Source organism: Tyto alba, unplaced genomic scaffold (assembly GCF_018691265.1).
Source record: "Tyto alba isolate M040663 unplaced genomic scaffold, T.alba_DEE_v4.0 Super-Scaffold_46, whole genome shotgun sequence".
Lineage (NCBI taxonomy): Eukaryota > Metazoa > Chordata > Aves > Strigiformes > Tytonidae > Tyto > Tyto alba.
Window position 1 is genome coordinate 7,551,110 of NW_024881322.1, and position 16,220 is coordinate 7,567,329.

The following is a 16,220-nucleotide window of genomic DNA, read 5'->3' on the forward strand; positions in this document are numbered from 1 at the left end:
AATATTTTCCAGAACTTTTATGTCTTTTCAATGAAGTATCAGTGTTGTCAGTTTTAGAACTGACTTCTTGGTAAGATGAACATTTAATGTAAAAGAGGACTATTAAATCTGGAAAATTAAGTATTCTGATTAGAAGAAGCTATAATTACATATGTCTATGCAACTCCAATTTGTCCTTGCATTATAAGTATTATAAGTAATCTTCAATTATGAAAGTATTCATTTGTGGAAAACATTCTGTGCACAAGGTGGGACAGATCAAGTGGGATACTGAATGATGATGATGATGTCTGTAGGGCCTTCTGCTTAGTTTGCAGCAAACATTTGAAAGTGTGTTGTGAATTGAATTAGGAATCACAAAACAAAACCAGAAACAAAACAAACAAACAACAAACAAACAATAAAACAAAAGGAAAAAAAAAAGTGGTTACCATGCCATGGAAAGCTGGATTCTGTGGCTTTGTTTTTCACACAGTTTGAAGTAGGTTACTTGGACCCAGTTTTTCACAGAAAAGCATTACTTTTCTGTTCCTCACTTGCTAGATTCCCAGCTTGGGACCTGGGGATATAATTTGGATATGCATTAACAATTCCCAGCTGCTGTTAGTTGATAGGAGTTGTGGTCTGAATAGACCAAAGGCTAATAATATACTGCATGCTCTTTGAAAAATCAGGTTTAGATACTTCAGGTGGGGATATTCCCAGCAGACCTGTCCCTTGTATGTTATGGGAGCAGCTGATAGCAGCAGCAGGTGGCAATCTTTTGTGTGGCCCAGTGATAGAGAGAGCAAGGTGATTTGATCACTGGTGTCACATGGGACAAAGTAATAAGATGTGACACCTTGGACTGCATTGGGGGATGTTTGAGACTACAGAATGAGACCAGGTGCCTGCTCTCTTTCAGTATTTAGTGTTAGGGCAGGGAAGAGTGAGCTGTGCAGGAAAGGTCAGCCTTCACCTCTAACACTACGCTGGGGCGGGCTCAGTTCAATACTTTGGAGCTGGTACAGGCTGAATAGTACTAGAATTTGAAAGGTTCAATCATAACCAATGGTTTTAAAGTTCATGTCGGTATCCACTGACAATAAATAAACAAAGTATGTTGCAGTTTTGTCCATTTATAAACTACATGAATCTGGGTGGATTTTGGAAGTGGGTGGTAACAAAATTTAACAAGGAAACTATTATTTTAGTTCTCAGAAGTTGTTAGACTACTTAATCTGGCATTTAAGTAACATTAACAAAAAAAACACCCACACGTACACACACTTACTCTCTCAGACTGAGGCTGTTTATATCAGAAATGAGAAATAAATCACCCTAGCCTATGTTGACAAGGATTTTAAGTTACTGAAAATAGTGATCTCTTTTTGTAACTTGATTTGATTATAACTGTTAATCAATGAAATTCTTCCCTTATGGCACACTACAAGAATGAAGTGGTCCCAATGGTGTGTTGGCTTGGGGATTATTTTAATTTTTATGGTGTTTGCTTACTTCCATACAATGTCATGTTTATTGGAAACTATTTTGTTAGGTTTTTAAGTCTTCTGAATAGAAAAATCTTTTACCTTATTAACTTGGCACGACCACTGAACAACGATCTTGTAGGAAGGAGTTGCTTTCCGCAGTCTATATGCACATGAGCATCGTGAACTAATAAAACCCCCAAGCTGTCTAAAATACAGTTGCATGGTAATTACATTTTTAATTGTTTTCATTAAAACATTAGTGTCTCTATACTCTATCAAAGGAAAATGTGGTGTTCTTGGAATATAAAAGTGTAAACCCTTCCAGAGTTGTTTCACGATCTTCAGCATTCTGGGTACAAACACGTGTCAACACAACTACACACATTTACTGGTTTAACCTGAATAATATGTTTTTACAACTGGTTTCCTTTTGTGAGAAACTTTCCTTACTCTTGGATTTCCTAGTGATCAGAAACATCCTGGTGTTCAGTACTTCAAAAAGAAAGAGGAGGAGATTGCTGAAGAAAGACTTGCCAAGGTATATTACCATTATGTCAGTTGCTGTTTCCCTGCATGTTTTCTTCATTTTCATGGCAGTGAAACACTGTTTTCTAGTGAATTCTAACAGATACAGCCTGATAATTATCTCAAGGTTTCTATCTTGGTCTAACACCAATCAACTGGGTGCCAGATTGCCCAGTCAGCAAAAACAGATTCAGATCACTAAATCTGACACACCTCCACAGAGTTGGGAGGTGAAGATTGGGTCACTTGCTAATGTCAAGGCTCTGCCAAAGGGACGTTAATGTCACAGTGGAAGTTGCAGTGGACCTCCCAGACAGAACCACCCCCTGTTAGAGTTCTGATGTGTATGAATGAGTTGAGATACTTCTGTGGGTCAATTGTGCTTTGCATATAGCAAAGAAATGAACTTATAGTGAATATTAGATGTGAGATACTGGGCAGGAGGACAATTTTGGTAGAATCTGGAATGAGATATGTAGCATCTATTAAGTGACAAATAATTTTAAATATATATATATGTGTATATTAAACATTAAGAATGTAACCAATGTTTTTTAACTTTTACAGAATAAAGCAAAGGAGGAGATGCTGAAAATCAAAGCAGAGTAAGTTTTAAATATTGTTCATTGAACTGGAGATTTGTATTAAACTCATTAATACTAAAAAGGTATATTTAAGCAACAGAAGTTCAAGATCTGCAACTATAAAAGATGTAATATGGAAATGTTGTTTACATTTCTAAAAGACACATTGAGTTCTTACTCTTTCTCATCAGTAGATGGTAGTAGTACCTATTACTACATGTTTCTAAACGGGTAGCATTATATCAGGACAATACTCTGAAATAGGTGGAGCCATAGAAGAACTTAAATTGGAAGGGACACTTTGAATTGTTTAAAATGACCTATGTTTTGAATTCTTTTATATGCAGTGAATTCTAAGCATATTCCTTTTCAAATTAAGTTGAAATATTGTTCATTTCTTTATTAATATCATATTTTGTAATTTTTACCTTAATCTGATTCTTTGCTTTTTTTATGCTATTTGTTTAAACTTTTGCACTTCAGCTTGAATAAATAAAATTGTTTATTATTAGGGGATTCCTACATTGTGTTTGCACTATTGTGCAAGTAGTCCTCAAAACTCAAGTGTTTTCCACCTTGGATGGATAGTAGTAAAGAAATAAAATACTGAATTAGTAGATAAAAATTACTTTGAAAAAATTGCTCCTGTTATTCTTTTCCTAATCTGTATTGCTTCAGGATTCATCGTAGCTAAATCTCCTAATATCGGAGTTATTTACATTTAATGGAACGCTTTCTATGTAGGTAACTTTTAAGGATGAAGATAGTTTTATGCACACAGTCATTTCAAAAGTAATTTATATTAAGTTTTCAAGAAACCCTAGTCTTGATTGGAGGTTATTTTGCTATTCAATGTGTTTGTTTTTCATACCTCTTTGGTCTTTGAGTTAGGCTTTAATAGTGCTACAATGTCTGATACAAACAAATAATGTGCAAAGAGGAAAAAGATTCTTTTGTCAATAAGAAAATGTCTTGACAAATGCAGCAAGGTAATACTGTTTTCATATATTAGGTCTTAAACACTAGGCTTCAATGAAACAAAATTGATGACAAAAATATTTTAAGCAGTATTTGAATAGACATGCAAAATTACTAAAGTTCCATATAATTGGTAGACAGGCTGCAAAGTTTGATGGCATGGTTTAATATTCTGTGAACCTGACAGAATTAAAACATTTTCATCAGACAAGACTTCTATCTAAAGTGGTGATTCTTCTGTTACCAGGCCAAGCATGCTCAGACCATCTCTGAGCTGTTCAGAGATGTTTCTGAGAAACAAGGCTATTAGGGAAAAGCCAGATACAAACAAGCAATTTAGGGGACACTTAAAGAGCAGCAGAGTTCATCTGGCAAATATACGTGCCTTAGATGAATTACTTCTAAGTGTTCTCGTAGGTGAAGCTTCTGTTCTCTTTCATGGGTGGAGTTACACGTCCTGGATTGGAAACAGCACAGTTGTCAAAAAGAAGAGCAACTCCAAAACGCTGTCTACTTAAGAGATATTATCAAACACAAGAGCTGTGAAGCAGAATTAAATTCTTCCTTCTCTTAGCACTGAGTTCTAGGGAAAATACATTGTCTCAGAAGGATACTTTTAAAGGAGCCTGCCTCCATGTCCAGCGCTGACTTAGTAACTCAATTGTATGCCATTTATGTTGTGTTTTAATATTTTTTGATTCTCTTATGTTGGCAGGTTAGAAGAGACCAAAAATATCCTCAAAATCAAAGAGAACACTTGTCTTGAAATGACACTGGAGATGGAACGAACAAGAGCTTTGGAGCTGAAAGCATTTAATGAAAAAGAAGAAATTAGATCAAAACTGGAAGAAATGTACGAAGAGAGAGACAGAATTGGAAAGGTTATATAACTTTTTTTGTCATCTTTACAGTAGAATCTTATTCAGCAGAGGTAGAACTGTTGCCAATTGGGCAATATTCTGAATTAATTAGCAATCAAAGACTGCCTCTGAAAATGTTTTGTCTTTGCAGTTTAGTTGTATTTGTAATGCTGTTTCCTGCACTGGTGGAACTCTGGGTACGGAGATCATTGTTGTAATTCATAATTCAAATCAAATGGTGCTTTTTTGCCCTTTGGAGGGATCTAATGTAGTACCTAAGGAGACATAAGACAAATATGTATTTCCTCAATGAACAAACTCTTGCATCATATGTTACAATAAACATGTTAGTATGTTAATAGTTCTAAAGAAGCTATTTCTTCTTCTGAGAAGGAGAGGCTTCAGTTAAGAGGTACACAATGTATTTATTAATTACAGGAAATGGGTTTGCTGAGGAAGCAAGTTGACTTTCTTGCAGAGGAGAATGGAAAATTACTTGGTCATCAAAATCTAAACCAGAAGATTCAGTATCTTGTGAAACTGAAGAAAGATTACACTAAACTTGCTGAGGTAAGTTGCAGAGTAGAATACAGATGAAGTAATGGCCTGACATAGAAGAGAGCTGAGATTTGAGGAGAAAACTAAAATTCTTGCTCTTCTGTTGGAGAGGAGTAGATGGATATCTGATTTTATGCAGTTGTGTAGGTCGTGGCTGGTCTGTCTCCTCACAAGCCCCAGGCAAGAATCACCCCATGTTATTTCCTCAAGAACATAATGTATAAAACACTTAAACAAGTGTAGATGCCCCTTATTAAGAAATATGAAAGAAGTGGGTATAACTTTCTTAATACGCTCATGTGTTTTATATTTTGCAGGAGACTGAAAGACTACGAATTGAAAATGCTTTTTTGAAACAATTTAAAAAGTGACATGTAGGCGTCATGATCAGCAATATTGACACAAATGAAACTGCAGACGTTTTTATTGAAAGTTTAAGGAATAAGCAAAAGCTAGTCATCAAACTTGACTTTTGCTGTGGTCCCAGAATAATCAAGTATTTTATTTCCTGGATTTTATGCTGGTAATAGCTGGAATAAAATTCTTTGTTAAATTATGTAGGCAGCTTTCAATGGCATATTAACACCTTCCTGTAACTTTTAAAAAACTGATTTTTTATAGGTACTGAAAGATACTTGTTTGAAACTTTAGTACCTTCCCAAGGGAAGTATTTCTTACTGGGAACATGCCTGGATTTTTGTTTCTTTTGTGCTTTCATTCAGGTTCCTACCTCTTCTGAAATACTACATTTTTTACCAGAGCCAAATTTTAAAAAGCAGAGTTTCTTTGTGATTTTTTTTTTTTTTTTTTTTTTTAGCTAAACACAGTGTCTTTTTCCTGGGTTGCTTAACAATAATTTTCATGTTGAAGTTTGTTCAATAAAGCAGGAATGTGAATTTAGTAATAGACTTGTAAATAATACTATAAATATCTTTTGGCTTTGTAGTCTTTTCTTTCTCTTTCAAATTAAAATGGTTTTGAAACTTTTTTTCCCCATTATAAATTTACAGCATAATTCTATACTAGCATTGTAGGAAATCCAAAGTATTTTGCATTTGTTTTCTCACAAACAGAAGTTCAAAACGTTAAGAAACAAGATCTGAAAATAAGCAGAACATTTTAGGAATATAGCGTAAGTTCATTTAATCACACTTAAGATTTATTGCAAATAACTGCAACTTTTATTAGCAGAACAGAAAGTTGATTGATACTGTTTAGATATCTTTTTTACTACCAGTAATCCTATGGTTCTATTTTTGGCTAGTTTGTACAGTGCTACTTTTGCTCACAAACAATGGGGCGAAAGGGAATTAAGAGAAAGATGTGTGTCAAGTGGAGAGCAGGATGCCTAGTGCATTCCTTCAGTATTTGTCTGAGGGGAAGATTTTCCCGCAGCCTTAACTGTGAACTTCAAAGTTTCCTAATCCTGCAGCATTTGTTTCCACTTGAACTTTGAGGTGCAGCATAGAAGTAAAAAACTGATCTTAAACGGAGGAGGTTTTTTCTTTTGTAGACAACTAACGATGCTTACTAGCAATCTACAGGCGTTTGTCTTGGACCACAAAGCTGTTGTCCCCTGCGGGCTTTGTTCTAGCCCTGTTCTAGGTTTACAGCCGTCCCTCAGCACCCTCCTTGCGTGGCCGTGCCCGGCCTGGTTCTGCCCCGCGCTCGAGGGGGGAGGCGGCATCCCTGCTGCGCACTTCCTTACCCCTCAGCCCCTCTGTGTTGTACGTCTACAGTAGGACTTACACTGTTTTCATATTCCATTTTTTATTTTTTTGTTTTTTAATAAAGCCTGTGTATATAATGAGCACTGCCCACGCGCGTTTTCCTTTCCCGTCCTCCCCCTCCTTCAACACCTGCGCCCCCGGCTCGGCCGCCCCTTCCCGCCCTTTTGGCGGGGCGGCGCCGGGCCCCGGCAGGCCGCGGCGGCGGGCCCGGCATGAGGGCGGTAGCGGCGGCGGGCCCGGCATGACGGCGGGCGGCGGGGCGGCGGCGGCGGCGGCCGCGGGGCTGCTGGGCGCGGCGGCGGCCGCCGCGGCGAAGCTGGCGCTGGGGCCGGGCGGGCAGGCGGCCGGAGGCTGGGTAAGGAAGGAAGCGGCGAAGGCAGGCGTTGCTCGGCCCTGAGGGAGGCCTGCTGCTGCGGCCGTGACGGGGGAGGAACTCGCGGGTTTTTCCTCCCTCGCCGGGAAACCGGGGCGGGCTCCCGCAGCCGGGCCGCTCGCCTCTGGAGGGAGCCCGGCCTTGTAGCTGCTGCGGGTCTGACTGGGGGAGCGGCGGTAGCGTAAACAGGCGGCCAGCGGGCTGAGGTAAGCCTGCGGGTATGTGAAAGAGAACGGGACGGGCATGGTACGAGAACGCCAGAAACCAAACCCAATTCCGAAAGCCTGTTTTCAGTGGGTTTTACTTTAAAAGCAGGATGTTGGTACTCTTGAGTATCAGAACGCTTGTTCTCAGCCTGCTGGTTTGCTAATAACCTTGCCTTTCTCCCTCTCGTGTTCTGTTTCTGCCCAGTCACGACCAGAGTGGAGAGGTGGAGCAGTAGCTTGCCCATGTGCTCACCTGGCGAGCTCACCCTTGGGTGTTCCTAGGGGACGATCTTTATTTCAGTTGTGTTTCCTAAACCTCATCGTGCTTAAGGTTACATGGGACTGCTGGCCTTTCACCTCAGACGTACAGCGTCCTTACCCACGGAAGTGAACTCGCACAGGCACAGGTGGAGGCGTACACAAGGTTGTGTGTGGATGGAGCAGTGCAGACATAGACAGCACGGATGTATCAAAAACACAGTGTGGAAGCTCACTTAGGTATAGTGCAGGGGTAATTATTCATACAGCAAATGTATGCTCGGACCTGAAATTCAAAGGAGAACCCCCAAGAGAAACTAGATCTGAAAAAATCCAGCCTTGGGCCAGGAAAACCGAAAATTGACATGTGTGTATTAGAGATGGTTGAAAAAAGCAAAAACTCTGCAGAGCAGAGACAAGATGCCAGAGATTCGAGTAGTTTTGTGTTCGAGGAAGAACTACAGAAATGTAAAAATGAGTATAAGAGAACAGCCATGACTTGTGCAGTATGGAAAGTGGCAGCAAATGTTAAAAGTGTATTGATGCTTCTATGAGGTTGTGACGTAGGGGAGCAGGAAACTCGATGGCAGCACAAACATGGATTTCCTGGCCAGAAGAATGTGTTGTGATGGCCCAGCCTGAGAGCAGCCTGACCAGGAGGGGTCATTTCACTTGTACAAAAGTTTTCCTTTATTTTCCCTTCTCCCCTGACAAACTTTGTCTAAAGTTACTTCTGCCACTTCAGGAGTGATTCTGGATTATCTGAAATGTACACTGAAATTAATCTCTTAGAAAAGCAATCAGAACAGTAATCCTTGACTCACTGGGCTGGCTCAGCTGAGCCTTTGGCAGGGGAAGAATTTATACCTGCCTCCTTCCGTGTGGGGAACACCTGAGGATGTTCCTGTCTCTCTGCCTGTGTGCCACTGTGATGACCACTCCTCTGCCCATGACACAGAGGGACTTGACCTCTCTCTGGAAAACCTTCCTTCTGGGCAAATGCAGAGCACACTGCAGCTGATAGCCCTGGCGCTGCAATAGAAGATCAGAAGAAGAACCCATGTGTTCGGGGTCACTTCTGAAGATAGCAGAGCTGCTGTGATGGTGGGAACCAGCTTTGCTCCACCAGCGATAGACTCACAGACTGATTCAAGTCAGGCAGGACCTCTGGAGGTCTCTAGTCCATCCCCTGCTCTACCACAGGTTGCTCATGACCTTCTCCAGTCAAGTTTTGAATACCTCCAAGGTTGGAGGGCCCATGACCTCTGGTCTAGTTAGTGTTTGATCACCTTTGTTATTTCTTGTATCAGATCAAAATTTCACTTGTTCCAACCTTTACTTGCTGCCTCTTGTCGTATCCCAGCACATCTCGGAGAGGAGCCTGGGCTTCATCCTCTCTACACCCTTGGGCGGATGGTTGAAGACGGTAACAAGATCTCTTTTTCTTAATGCTTTTTTTCCTCCAGCAGCATAACTTCGTAGGCTCTTTCTGATCCAGAAACATATTGAATTTATGGGAAACACAGATAATTGTTTTTCCTTTTCATCTCTTCACCCCCAGATTCGTCTACCCACTAGAGGTGTGTGTGGTTGTACACAACTGCCCTGAGCAAGGTGAAACTGTCTGGTCACACAGAGGGTGAAGCTGGGTGGCAAACCACATCCTACAGTGAGCAGTAACACGGCAGAAGGTTTCTTCCTCAGAGGACTGGTAACAGCTGGGCATGGTTGTCCCTCTTAGTCCTCTCTGCAGGGTTTGCCAGGGCAGTGGTGGGAAAGCAAAATGTTTCAGTAGTGGGAATTGGTTTGGATCATTTACCATTGCCCTTGCAAGGTTGGAGACCTTTGGAAATGTGGGCCAAAATGAGGCCGAAGTACCCGAACTGTCCCTCTGGCATGGGGTTAGCCTCAGAGAGCTTGTGCCAGCCATCGACCAGGGATTTGCTTTGCAGTGTTCTCCTTTTAACTTTGTTGTTGCTACATTACTTGCTTCAGAAATCCCTGTGGCCCCTCCTAGCTTGCAGTTAATCATTTCTTCCTAGTGGGAGCAGAATACAGTCAGTGGCCCCCATTGGTTTGGGCGGCTGGCAGGGGGCCACAGTTCAGCCATTCCCACGGCACAGGTGCCACCTCTCAGCTGTGTTTGGTGGAGGCTTCACACCAACATTTCTGTCAGCTTCGAGGTGAATCCCACCATGGACTGAAAGGTTGTGAAGGCATGACTGCTACAGGCATAGGCAAAGCCTTGCCCTTGTGTGCTCCCTAACTGTGAGACTTGTGATCTGCCTGTGATCTTCTCGCTTGGTGTCTTCAATTTAAGTACGTGGTACCCTTGGGCTAGGGAAGCGGCTGCAGCAGCTAAAACTGTGGCTGTGGGGGGAGCCTGTGAATGGTGAAGGCTTTGCAGGCAAAACTGGCCTTTTTTTCTGACTGAGGCTGTTACATATCTTATTGCATTGTCTAAGGAGGGAGATCTTTCTTGAGAACCCAGTTGCCCTTGAAGTCCCCTGAATCCACACATAGTTTTGTTGCTGCTAGATGCTGGAGCAGGGAGCTCTCAGTGAATCTGCTCTCCAGCGAGCATGCAGAATAAGGCACGAAGCCCCTCAGCTCTCACTTTCCTCCCGGGCACGAAGCCGCCTCAGCACTTGCTGCAGCAGTAAGGTGCATTTGGAGTCAGCTGGGAAGTGGTGAGGACCAGTGGTTTGGGTCTCAGCTCGAATTCCTAACAGATGGATCCTGGACCACACACAGCACCAGCACGTACATCTTTGATGTTTGTCACTGGCAGGGCTGAGTGTGACCCTTTTCCATAGATCCAGCGAGGACTCACGGCAGGATGTGCCACAGTCGTGCTGTTTTCTTCTGCAATTTAAAATATATATGTGTGTGTGTGTGTGTGTGTATGTATATATCTTCATGTAATACCAGCCATAACACAGCTTCAGTAGCCCATGCTGTTGGGTTTTGCTCCAAAGTGCTCACAAATTAGTGAGGGTAAATGAGCAACCGGTGAAAATACACGGGCTTTTCCCTTTTGTCCTACAGCTGCCTGTGCTGCTTCGCATGGGCTGTGTTGGCTTGGTGTTTGCGTGCAACGCGGTGATGTGGACGGTCTTTGCAAAAGCCCTGCGACTCTCCTCCTCCTCGGCTGCTGCCTCTGTGACGATGACAGCCTCCAACTTCATCTCTTCGGTGAGTAGATCCCTTCCCCAGGTGCTGAAGCCTGGAGGACGCCAGCGATGTGGGAATGGTCACTGGATGTAAATGGTTATAGCTCATCTCCCAGCGCAACTGGTGTCACTGGCCATGAAGGGAGAGTTACAGACAGATGTGAAATGACTGTATCGGGCCTCAGCTGCTCTGACAGTTGCTCATGGCAGAGGCTGTAGGACTTTTCTAGGTGGTACAGGAGGAAGGGTGCTGCTGCCCAGCAAAGTGCCTTGTAGCAGCTGTATGGTTTGCTGAACTTATTGTCAGTGAGAGCCAGAGCTGGGAGCTTTGCTTTGGTTTGCTTTTCCTTTGCAACACCTCACCCGTGACAAGCCAAAGCCACCCTAGCTGGGTGTGAAGATGCACCACCTCTGATGACAGCCAAGAGCATTTTTGACCCGCAGGTTTTTTCTGCTTGCTTTTCACTCTCAGCAGTTGTCTGCCTTGTTTCTGTGCTCCAACTTGTAGTCAGTTCATGGTGGTGTCCAAAACTCAAGTCAGTGCGACCCTTTTTTTATCAACTGGAGTTGCCTAGTCGACTGGAGATTTGGCTCCCAAGAGGTTCTGGGAAGGCAGCAAAGCACACACACACCTGCCAGAATCCTGCTTTGGGACAGCAGTATGGCTGTGCTGCCAGGCTGGAAGAGTAGAGTAGATCATTTCTGGCATCACCCGCAGCAGCTGTTTCTGTTAGTGGTCCCAGCAGGAGTTTTTTCAAGCAGGTTTTTTTCCAGGACCAGCTCTCCCAGCAGAAGTCCTTGCAGCTCCGGCAGCAGAGGAGGCTTTGGAGCAGCTTGGCCCAGCAAAGTTTTGTCTCTCTCTTTTCCTTCAGGCCATCCTGGGCAAGCTTCTCTTCGGGGAGACATGGACGCCTCTGTGGTGGGTCGGCCTCGCCACGATGCTGTGCGGCCTCGTGCTGCTGCACACAGCTGCGCCCCGGCTGGCGCGGCTCCCAGCGGAGAAGAGGGAGGCGTGATGGCTGCTGTAGGGGGCCCGGTGCCGTGCCACCCCTCGCCAGCCTGCCTCGTGACAGTGGCCTCAGTTCCCAGCCGACTCCAAATGCACCGGCCCGGCCACGGACCTGCTGATGCCTGCTCAGCTGCTGACCTGCCGACTTGCAAAGTGACGCTGGTCGCATCTTTCCTGGCAGGTCGGCAGTGGTGTGGTGGCAGTGACAGCCTCGGAGGGAGCTGGTCTGCTCTGAGTCAGTATTGTGGAAATCAGGGCCAGAGGTTATCGGCCGCTCCTCCTCTTCACGCCCTGCGGCTGCGGAGCTTTCCAAGTTTGGGGAAGGCTGAAAGTAAACATGGTGGCCGTGGAAGGTGCCTGTGCATCAGTACTTTTCCGTAAGAGGACCCATCGCGAAATAGAAAAGCAATCAGAAGGCAAGCATTGCAACAGGCTGCCCAGAGAGGTGGTTGAGTCACCATCCCTAGAGGTATTTAAAAGACGTGTAGATGTGGCACTTAGGGACATGGATTAGTGACAGACTTGGCAGGGTTAGGTTAACGGTTGGACTCGCTGATCTTAAAGGTCTTTTCCAACTTAAACGATTCTGTGATTCTAAGTAGATGCTGAAGGCAGCTGATATTTCTGCTCTGCTGACTTTCCTCTCTGCCTCTTTAAATGGCCCCGTGCCTGCCACTGCCTGTAAGGCTGTGGAGCATTTCATTAATGACTTCAGCTTCCCCTATCAGTCACATACACCTTTTAATTTGCCATTTGTATCTGACGTCTGTCATTTCCACTCATCCATTCCTGACACATTACTCACAGTAAGGTTGCTGCTCTTTCCTTTAAACTCTTAACCAGGATGGGGTTTTGATCACCATTCCTGCTGGGTGTAGGTCAAACTTATTTTGGGACAATACAGCAGGCTGCATGTGAACAGTCAGCTGCTCTCACTGGGAGTGTCCGTGTTCAACACATCCCCGCTCTGCACTTAAGTTGACAGTTGTTTTAACGTTTGGTAAAATGACATTTCTCAAGCAACATTTTTTTTACACTTCTGGATGATGCTGATTCCCATTTGTGCAATGTAATCAACCAGATCACTGGTACCCACACATCTGCTAAATTTTGGGTCAGCAGTTACTCTGCTTTCAGGTGTCAACACAGTGCATGTGTCAGGAATAGCATTTCTAAGGTATTGACTCCTTTCCCCTGCCCACACATCTTGTTTTACCTGGAAATTTTTTAGTTGCAATCCTGATCAAGAAACAATGATGCCTATAAATGTATGCATCATGCTGGTGATACCACTTGTTTGCCCTAGGCCTGTCAGTTTGTCTCTGCCTTGTAACCACAGAAAGTGAGTGTCATCATTTAGGCCCAGCAGGCAGCTTAGAACCATTGTAGCTGTTTGCTCTCTCCTCCCCCCTCAGTGGGATGGGGAGGAGAATCAGAAAAAAAAAAAAATGTATGGGTTTTGATAAGGACATTTTAATAACTAAAATACCATAAAATATAATAACAATAATCAATAACAACAACAACAATAATAATAATATGAAACAGGATATAAAAAAAGAGCTAAAACCAAGGAAAAAGAAACAAGCGATGCACAACACAGTTGCTCACCACCCACTGACTGATACCCAGACAGTCCCTGGGCAGCGATCGGCTCCTTTCTGCTGACTCCCCCCAGTTTACATACTGCGCGTGACGTTCTGTGGTATGGAATAGCCCTTTGGCTAGTTCAGGTCAGCTGTCCTGGCCATACTCCCTCCCAGCTCCTTGTACACCTTGCTGGCAGATCACAGGGAACTGAATAATCCTTGACTTAGGATAAGCACTACTTGGCAACAACTAAAACATCAACATGTTATCAGCATTATTCCCAGACTAAATCCAAAACGTGCTGTACCAGATACTAAAAGAAAATTAACTGTATCCCAGCCGAAACCAAGACAGTGAGTCATGGTTGTGGCATATGCAGAAAACCTACGGACGCTTTTCTGTGAGCCTCAGTATCAGAACCTGTCAGGTTTATCATGACTGGCAGATCTGCGCCGTGTCCAGCAGGAGGATAAAAATAGACTTGCGGCTGGAAATACCACTGGAGTTGGGTTTGTGCCTTTTCCTTCTTTGTATCAGAAAGACAAAAAGTCAGTGTCCCCAGAAGAAGCCGGGAGCTGTTTTCTCTGTGTCCCCTGCTTCAGGAGCCCATGCTAGCTCATCACATCCAGCAGCCATGTCCCAAGAGAAGCAAAGCCTTCGCCTCTCCCCTCGATGTGTTCATAAGTCCTCACCTCCAAAGAGAGGTGCTGCATATGTGGTGGAAAAGAGGACTGAGTGCTCTGAGTGCCTTTCCACCTTACCAACATGGGTCTTTGCACCTGAGGGGCTCTTTGGGTAGCAGCAGCGATAGGAAGAGAGGGTATGTCCAGCCTCCTGGGAAGCTGGGACTTGATGTGGTGACCCAGCATCCCTCGTAGGTCTGCAGAGATGACAGCCAGGATCTATGCATTTCTAAATACATCAAGTCTCCTTAGACCTCTCTACATGATGGAGAAGTAATGAAGGCTGCAAGCCTGATTTGTTTGCCCTTGTTATTAACTGTCAGCCAGATGTAAGCCGTGGCCACCTTTGCACAAATGGCAGGAGAAGGACCAGACACGGGTCACTGATTAATTTGCCTGTTGCCCTTCCTCCTAACAAACCTTTTTCAAAGTTTTTTAACATGGACTATCTCAAAACTGTCATTTCTTTATTACAGTTGTTGCAGGTCAAGGTCTAGGAGATGTTTGCATATGTGCAGGAAGCATGGGCAGCGTTTTACTTGGTGATGCTCACTTTTCAGGCGGAAGAACATAAACTAGGGCTGTAAATTCACTGTCATAAATACTTGAAGGTCAGATCAGAAACAAGTTTTCCTCCAGTTCCTGTGGGATGAAAAGACTGCCAAGCAGGGTGTGTTTTTTTGGCAGAATCCCTCTCCTCTATCTACACAGAGTTTCACCCCCATCCGCCGGCGTTGCTCGTCAGCACGGGGCCGCGGCTGCCAGGAAGCCTGCAGTCACCGTACAGCAGAGCGGTGCGCTTCTGGTAAATGGCTCATGTGTGGTCATCCAAATTGTGGCTGGAGGTGATCTCAAACAGGGGTGCCGGTATTTCCAAACTAAAACACTGTCCAAAGCTGGATGGCTGATACTTGCAGATATTTTGGGCCACACACACACACACAGAAAGTGATGTGGGACTAATGGGTGAGCTGTGTTTGAAGAGTGGGCAGCTCAATGCAGCAGACCTTGCAAGGTGGCTGAAGGTGATGGCCAACTCTAAGACCTTGGTTTACCAGGGCAGAAGGTGGGTTATCCTTATGTGGGAGCTACAGTAGTGTGCTTGCATGGAGTTTTTGCACACTTGAGACGAAATATTTTTAGAAGAGTCTTGAGCACACGTTTCTTCTCCTGTTCCAGAAAAGTACACTCTTATTTGCACATCTTCCTAGCACTGGCTGTAATGAGTCTTTCATGCGTCTTCCCCTCATTCTCAAACACAGCCCTAATTTTTCAGTATCTTATTCAGATTTTCCTCAAGAAGAGCTATACCATGTCACGCTTTAAACAGCAGAAGCAGCAGGTGCATGGTTAACAGAAAGGCTCACAGTGTCACTCTTGAAAATTGAAGTAAGTATGCTTGAATTAATGGTGGGAAGCGTTTGAAAAACCTGTTGTATAAACAAGGTCCAAGAGTATTATGTTCTAAGGTAAATAATACCTTGTATACCTTTACAAGGAACGAAGCCAAATGAAATTACATTTGCAGTTGAACCTTAAAATGTAGTTGGACTGATTAGATAAGGAACTATACATAAAACCTGAGAAATGTCCCTGTTGTCATTGACAAGGAGCCACTGAAACTTGGAAGGTTTGTACAACATCTCAGTCACAGCATATATCAAAATAACTTGAAGGACATGTTTGCCTGGGTGATAAGTAGTAGAAGTAGGCATCATAAATAAGATCAGTAGATTGTTCTGCTGAGTTTGGTCTATTTAAAATTTCTGAGGAATTTGATTCAGTGCCCTGTGTTGACTCTTCAGAGACCTTAAATATTGATCACATTGCAAGGATGTCACACACATACTTAATTCCACTAGAATACTGCAAGCAATGGGGTGGCTCCAAAGAGGGAAGTCATGGTGGCTGAACACAGCAGAAGACTGGTGCCATGGCTCTGACCTTGGCTGTCACAGAAAAACTATGAAGTTACGAATATATGGATACTCATCCTGATGTGTTCATGGGACCAGGTGCTCTGCTTACCTTTTGCAGAAGAGCCGCAGCAGGCCTTCGTTTTGGGGGTCTGAGAGCTGCAGAGGGGCATTGTACAGGGTGGGCACTCACCCACAACAAATGTCGTGGTGCTTGCAGCTCACTTGGTCTCAGAGAAAAATCTGGGGTGAGGTCAAGTCAGTGGTAAAAGCCTTCCCAGAAGAGTCAGGAGTTTGCCTCTAAA

General features: G+C 43.9%; 2 protein-coding genes across 2 annotated transcripts in view; both read left to right on the forward strand.

Annotated features, from left to right (window-relative positions):
• KIF15 (kinesin family member 15) overlaps nucleotides 1-6,787 on the forward strand; it is a 43,633-nt gene extending 36,846 nt beyond the window's left edge. Inside the window, exons 31-35 of the mRNA XM_032988199.2 lie at nucleotides 1,938-2,010; nucleotides 2,565-2,602; nucleotides 4,275-4,440; nucleotides 4,858-4,989; nucleotides 5,295-6,787. Of these exons, the coding sequence (XP_032844090.2) occupies nucleotides 1,938-2,010; nucleotides 2,565-2,602; nucleotides 4,275-4,440; nucleotides 4,858-4,989; nucleotides 5,295-5,348 (463 nt within the window). The 3' untranslated portion in view covers nucleotides 5,349-6,787. The remainder of the gene's footprint in view (nucleotides 1-1,937; nucleotides 2,011-2,564; nucleotides 2,603-4,274; nucleotides 4,441-4,857; nucleotides 4,990-5,294) is intronic.
• Nucleotides 6,788-6,978: 191 nt separating this feature from the next.
• TMEM42 (transmembrane protein 42) lies at nucleotides 6,979-12,476 on the forward strand (the record flags this gene model as incomplete). Its single annotated transcript, XM_042806557.1, has 3 exons — nucleotides 6,979-7,062; nucleotides 10,593-10,739; nucleotides 11,590-12,476. Coding segments are annotated over 3 exons (375 nt in total), but the record flags the coding sequence as incomplete, so codon positions are not given.
• Nucleotides 12,477-16,220: the final 3,744 nt, after the last annotated feature.